This window comes from Electrophorus electricus, chromosome 10 (assembly GCF_013358815.1).
Source record: "Electrophorus electricus isolate fEleEle1 chromosome 10, fEleEle1.pri, whole genome shotgun sequence".
Taxonomy (NCBI): Eukaryota; Metazoa; Chordata; class Actinopteri; order Gymnotiformes; family Gymnotidae; genus Electrophorus; species Electrophorus electricus.
In genome coordinates this window covers 8,155,624-8,161,035 of record NC_049544.1, presented here as the reverse complement: position 1 = coordinate 8,161,035, position 5,412 = coordinate 8,155,624, and the positions used below count along the sequence as shown (strand labels likewise).

Sequence of the window (5,412 nt, the reverse complement as noted above, 5' to 3'; positions counted from 1 at the left end):
AGAAAGAAGGGGAGGGACCACACATGAAAGAAAGAGGTGGAATGTCCACCCCCAGTGGCCTGGTCTGACGCCAGGTCAGCACAGAGAGTGCATTCCACAGTGAGGGGCTGTTTGTTTGTGGCTCCAGCCAACAACAGGGTGGCGCTGGCTGTTCCAGATCTGAGGCTTTTCAAAATTGCTTTTGTGTCGTTTTTACGAGTCCGTATTATTCTATGGGGTTTATCATTCAAAACAGTACTATTGGCTGGAGGCGGCTGGAGGTGGAAGTGTTTATATCTGTGCAAAAGGACTACATCAACTTTTTAATATAGCAATTACAATGCAGAGATATGTGGAATAACTCTTGCTTTAGTGAAGAGAAACTACAATCACAGCTGAATCTATTAAATAAAAACTACTATGTTAGCTCAAGCCTAAAAAAAGCCGTTTACTTTGATAGTTATAATAGTTGAAAATGTGTTCAAGAAATGGTTACAAACCTATAAAATGGGACAGATTGGAAGATCTGTTTTAACACCTCCTCACCAACTTTTCACATTGAATAGTTTTGCATCTCCCTAGGGTCAGATTACAGAAGTCATGTCTAGCACTTTAAACCAAGGCTGAAGGGTAAAAAAAAAAAGGGTGAGAAGACTATTTTAGCCTTAGATATTGAAGACAAAAAAGCATTTTCAAAAAAAGTTGACATTCATTCTGTTCAGGGTTCTTATTTGTCTTGCAGTTGTCTTCATGTACCTCTCGTTTTGTCATTATGTATCGTCATGTTTAAGGTTTTTTATTTGGATACAAAGTCCTACATTCTAGTTTGTATTAACAAATGAATTAATTCACTGAAAAAAAACAAAACAAAACAAAAAAACCCACAAGTGTAAATAAATTTTATTTAGGATTTCAGACCCCAGAATACATCAATGTACAGTTAAGAGATGAGCTCACAGAAAGCAAGTCCAAAGGAAACAGATGAATTGTTTTAACCACCTTCTTCCTTCATCTGGCCCTCCTTACTAGCCATCTCTTCACTCATCCACATTTAGCTGAGCTGTTGCAGACTCATAAATAGTAAGAGCATTACAGAGGTGTTTATGCCATTGGGGTGAGTGCGTGCATCATTTGCGCTGCACTTGTGTGAAGGAAGAGGGCATCTGGATTGGCTGCATGGGCTGTGGCGGCTGGAAAGGTGGAGGCTTCTTGCGCAGGTCTGGAGAGGATGAGCACTTGACCGACGGGAGCAGCTGGTTGCGTTTGATGATCTGGAGTGCCAGCTGTGTGTTACCTGTAGGAGCCATTCAGATTATTCACCCCCATCCCATGAAACAGCATAGATATCATGGAAGGAACCAAAGAGATAAATGCATTTATTAAGATCCAGGTTAGCAAATCCATATAAAGCAGAGTGGATGTAGTGTGTTTTTTTTCTGTCCTTGTAGTCCTATGGCTTTGACAGTACTTGATTAAATGTAGCTCAGAGTTGCTGGGGCTTGAACCTACCATTCTGCAGCTCTAGGTACACACCCAGCAGAATAGCTTCTGGGGGAATCTCCTTTGCATTGACCATGGAGGCTGCCTAGACAGGAGGAAGGAGAAGCAGACAGGTCAAACCGGGCCTTCATTCATAGGAGGTTCGAGAGATCAGTTAAACCTGGGAAATTCTGGTTCTCAAAGCAAGTTCAAACAGGGCTGGCCTTAGTTTTTCTTATGATCTTTACCTAATTCCTTATAGGTGTTTTGCATGTTATGCATTTTGTAAAAGATTTTTTGACAAATTGATTGAAAATCTATAAAACATTTGTTATGAACTTATGATTGAATATAATGTAAAACATTAATATTTAACAGTTTGACTTGATGTTATCTGGAACTCAGGATATGTTTATAGGTTAAATAGGTACATGTAAAATTCAATTTATAATCTAAAATAAAACCTGTTAGAAAGGCTTAATTTACATAAACTATATTTGAGATTTAGGGCCTAGTCAAACTAGAGGCCAAACGTGTGGTGTTCACCTGATGAAGGCACTTGCGTGCTTTATCATATTCGCTGCGCAGACAGTAAGCACTGCCCAGGTTAAAGAGCATCATGCCCCTGGCAGAGCTGACAGTACTGGGGTAACACAGAGGAATCTGTTTCCCTGCTGCACACACACCCACAAAAACACAGACATTCATACTATTACATTCAGATTTTAATGTAAATGCGATTTTAATAATTCATAATTATGCAAAAGCCAAATAGGTCAGGGTAAAGAAGCAGAAAGAATAATGACAGTATGGAAAACTCACAGGATTCAACTGGGTCTAGATCCCCTTTATCAGAACCTGTAGGTTCAGTGCCAGATGTGTGGGAAAACACACAAAACAGAAAAACAGTTAACTTTCAGCAACATTCCAACCTTGGATCTTTGAAGAGTGTGTGAAGATGTATGAAGAGCATGTGTACATGCATTTACCTTGGTCTTGCTCGCTGGGTGACACACCTAATGATACGTCTGTAACATTCTCAGGGTTGAGGTGAGTGATTGCATCAGAGATTCGGTCCAGAGAGATGAGAGCTTCAGCAGCATACAGGTGGCCCAGAAACCTAAAGACAGGCATTAACCCATCTACTGACCACAAAATGACTGGACAGTTCATTGTTTGGTAAGAGTGCAGAGAAGACAACTCATGCTTTTAGTTATCAGAAATGATAAAATAGTCAAATCAGGGCTTAAATGTAAGAACCCAGCATCCCATCCATATAGTTATTGAGATCTCATTCAGGTGGGTTCCATCAAAGAAAACATTCAGAAACAGAGAAAAAGTTACTGGAGTGTAGAATGGAATGCAAGCGCTTTGAGGAGAGACAAGACTTACTTGAGGGATCCTGACAGTTTGGGCTGATGTAATAGCTTATCTGCATGGTTAAGAGCCATCAGGTTGTCCCCAAGGGCTAGAGCCACATATGCACTACAGGCTAAAATGCAGCACCTTTGTAAGAAAGAATCACAGAAACAGTCAAATGGGAATGGGAGTAGGAATACACCACCACAACCACAGTGGTGGTGATAAAATGCTGAACTCCATCAGTTATAACATGCAGATACAATTAGAATGGGGAGATTAAACCAAAACATTTCATTTCACATCAGGTTTTTAATGCCCTGCTACTGATCTCCTTAACAGAGAGAAGCAGAGAAAACATTATTATTTAAGGAATGAATCACACATTCTAGGAGATTTCAATAATCTTCCAGTGGCGCCACATACACTTGTTCAGCTAATGAAAGCGTGTGGGGAAATGTCTAGATTCTGTGACTCAACCATTACCATGGACGCCAAACACAGCAAAGTTGCCCCCAGCACCAGCTCACAAACCACAAAAATACTTACAAGTTTAGGCACAGTCTAGCTCTAATGTTTAAACTAAGCCACATTAGCTGACCCTTTATATGGGAAGACATGGCAGACAAGGCTTTACTGTAAAAGCAAAAAAAAAAAACTGCTTCTTCGAATAAGGATGACTTACTCTGTTTAAAAGCTTTCACTTATGTGCAAAATCATTAGCACATGTTGCTCCCTAAAGGAGTAGAGGGGACGCAGAGGATGCAGGAAACAAACTTGGGTCATTTATTTAATCTTTTATATGTCTTGTACATCCTAATTTCCCAAGTACAAATGATAATCCATTTTATGTGTAACAATAACTGGAGGTATTCTTAATAAAGCCCTCCATAGCCTTTCAGCTTTGTTCTGTTTTCTGTTAGCTCCAGCTCTGCTCCAAGGCCATCGTTAAAAGGGCTTGGGGAAGAAAGGGAGAGAAGGTGGCAGACGGAGGGCAGGCGTGCAGGCCTCTTAGCGGTTGGCTTGGACACAAAAGGCTCGCAGAATTCCGGGAAGTGAAACCTGAGTAAGTGGCGGGCGCGCTCATAAACGTGTCACCGCATCAGGGTGTCAACCCAGGGTCAGCCCTCAACCCACCCACCCTCTCCTTTTCATGTCACTGTGTCCACAGGCCCAACCTATGCCAAAATAAAGGCCCGAGTAGATGGGGAAAGAGGGAGTAAGTAGACAGAGGTGTGAGAAACAGCACAAGAGAAAGACAGAGAGTGAGACAGAGAGAGAGTGAGGGAGAGGGGCAAAATAGAAAGATTTGCCTCACTAATTAGTTCCAGAGACAAAAAACAAAGTGAGTGAGACGAAGGAGGAATGGCACAGAAGAGGGCAGGGAGATTACGAGGAGGGGCAAAAGGTGGTGCTCAAGAGGTAAAAGGCTATTTATATGCTAAACACTGATGCACTTTACAAAGTACTCCAACACATTTCTAACACAATATTTAGATTTTCAATAAAAAAAGATTAGTATGTTAACTAGATAATTTCATCAAAGTATTTTCACACAACCATTATTACACATTCATTAAGAAAAGAAAATGTGTCATTAAAATAAATTCAATTTGTAATCTAATTTGGAAATAAGTTGCACATCTAGTGGAAATCTAGTAAATCTAAGATTCCTTTAAAGGAAAACTAACTATCTGAATAAGATTGTTTTTCCTCTTGCTCTGTCATTGGGAGGGGGGACTTAGATCTCACCTGAGGTTCTCAACTTCCTGTTTTCTGAGAGGCGATGAGGGGGCAGCAGGAATGAACTTGTCTGCCTCTTGACCCTTCCCACTGCCAATCAAACCAAGCTAAAAAGGTTACTTGACCATACAACATATGCTTAAACATGTGAATAGAGAAGGGTACAGTTCCCAACAACCTTAAATCAGCATGAGTCACTGATTGCTTAGTGCCATTATTTCTGCTTCCGAGTATTGTTTTCATATTTGGTAAATGATGAGATATAAGTGTGGGTATGTGGGGTAAATGTTCATTTGTTTGTACACATTAAGCATCACCGTTAAAAGTAGAGCTGTGGGTATATGTAGTCACATTTATTTAAATAAATATTTATATAGTGCTTTTTACAACAGATGTTATGGCCATGGATTCTGTGCATGTACGTGCATATATTTATGGCCTCACCTGCAGGCATCGCTATTCTCACTGCCACTCTCTGTGCTTCCTGATTGGCTGGAGCTCTTTGAGCCATTGTCTGGTTTGCTCTCATGTTGTTGATGTTCTGGCAGAAGAAGCAGTGCATTCCTCAAACAGATAGCTGCAAACTCCATACTGGCTACAGGAATTGCTGCTGACTGACCCTCACTGCATGCAAACACACAAACACACACATCCAAAAGAACAGCAATTTCTATGTCAAATATCTGAGAAAGATAGTAGTGCATTATCCATCTCTCAATTCAAACAAAGCAAGATACTTGAAAAATGGTATACTGCCATCTACAGGACAATCAAAATAGCTTGTGACAAAATAGGCACTACAGCATTCATGACTTCATTCAAAAATATGCTGTTAAAACAACCCACACAGCA

General features: G+C 40.4%; 1 protein-coding gene across 4 annotated transcripts in view; it reads right to left on the bottom strand.

The window, feature by feature from the left end:
- Positions 1-860: 860 nt before the first annotated feature.
- The window catches only part of cnot10 (CCR4-NOT transcription complex, subunit 10), an 18,227-nt gene continuing 13,675 nt past the window's right edge, over positions 861-5,412 (bottom strand). For 3 of the 4 annotated variants that reach the window (XM_035531008.1, XM_035531009.1, XM_035531011.1), the window contains exons 12-19: positions 5,005-5,184; positions 4,570-4,650; positions 2,851-2,964; positions 2,448-2,578; positions 2,281-2,316; positions 2,005-2,132; positions 1,489-1,564; positions 861-1,273 (exon numbers count right to left, since the gene is read on the bottom strand). In XM_035531008.1, the coding sequence (XP_035386901.1) occupies positions 1,107-1,273; positions 1,489-1,564; positions 2,005-2,132; positions 2,281-2,316; positions 2,448-2,578; positions 2,851-2,964; positions 4,570-4,650; positions 5,005-5,184 (913 nt within the window). In that variant the 3' untranslated portion in view covers positions 861-1,106. The remainder of the gene's footprint in view (positions 1,274-1,488; positions 1,565-2,004; positions 2,133-2,280; positions 2,317-2,447; positions 2,579-2,850; positions 2,965-4,569; positions 4,651-5,004; positions 5,185-5,412) is intronic. The other variant, XM_035531010.1, reaches the window with a different exon arrangement.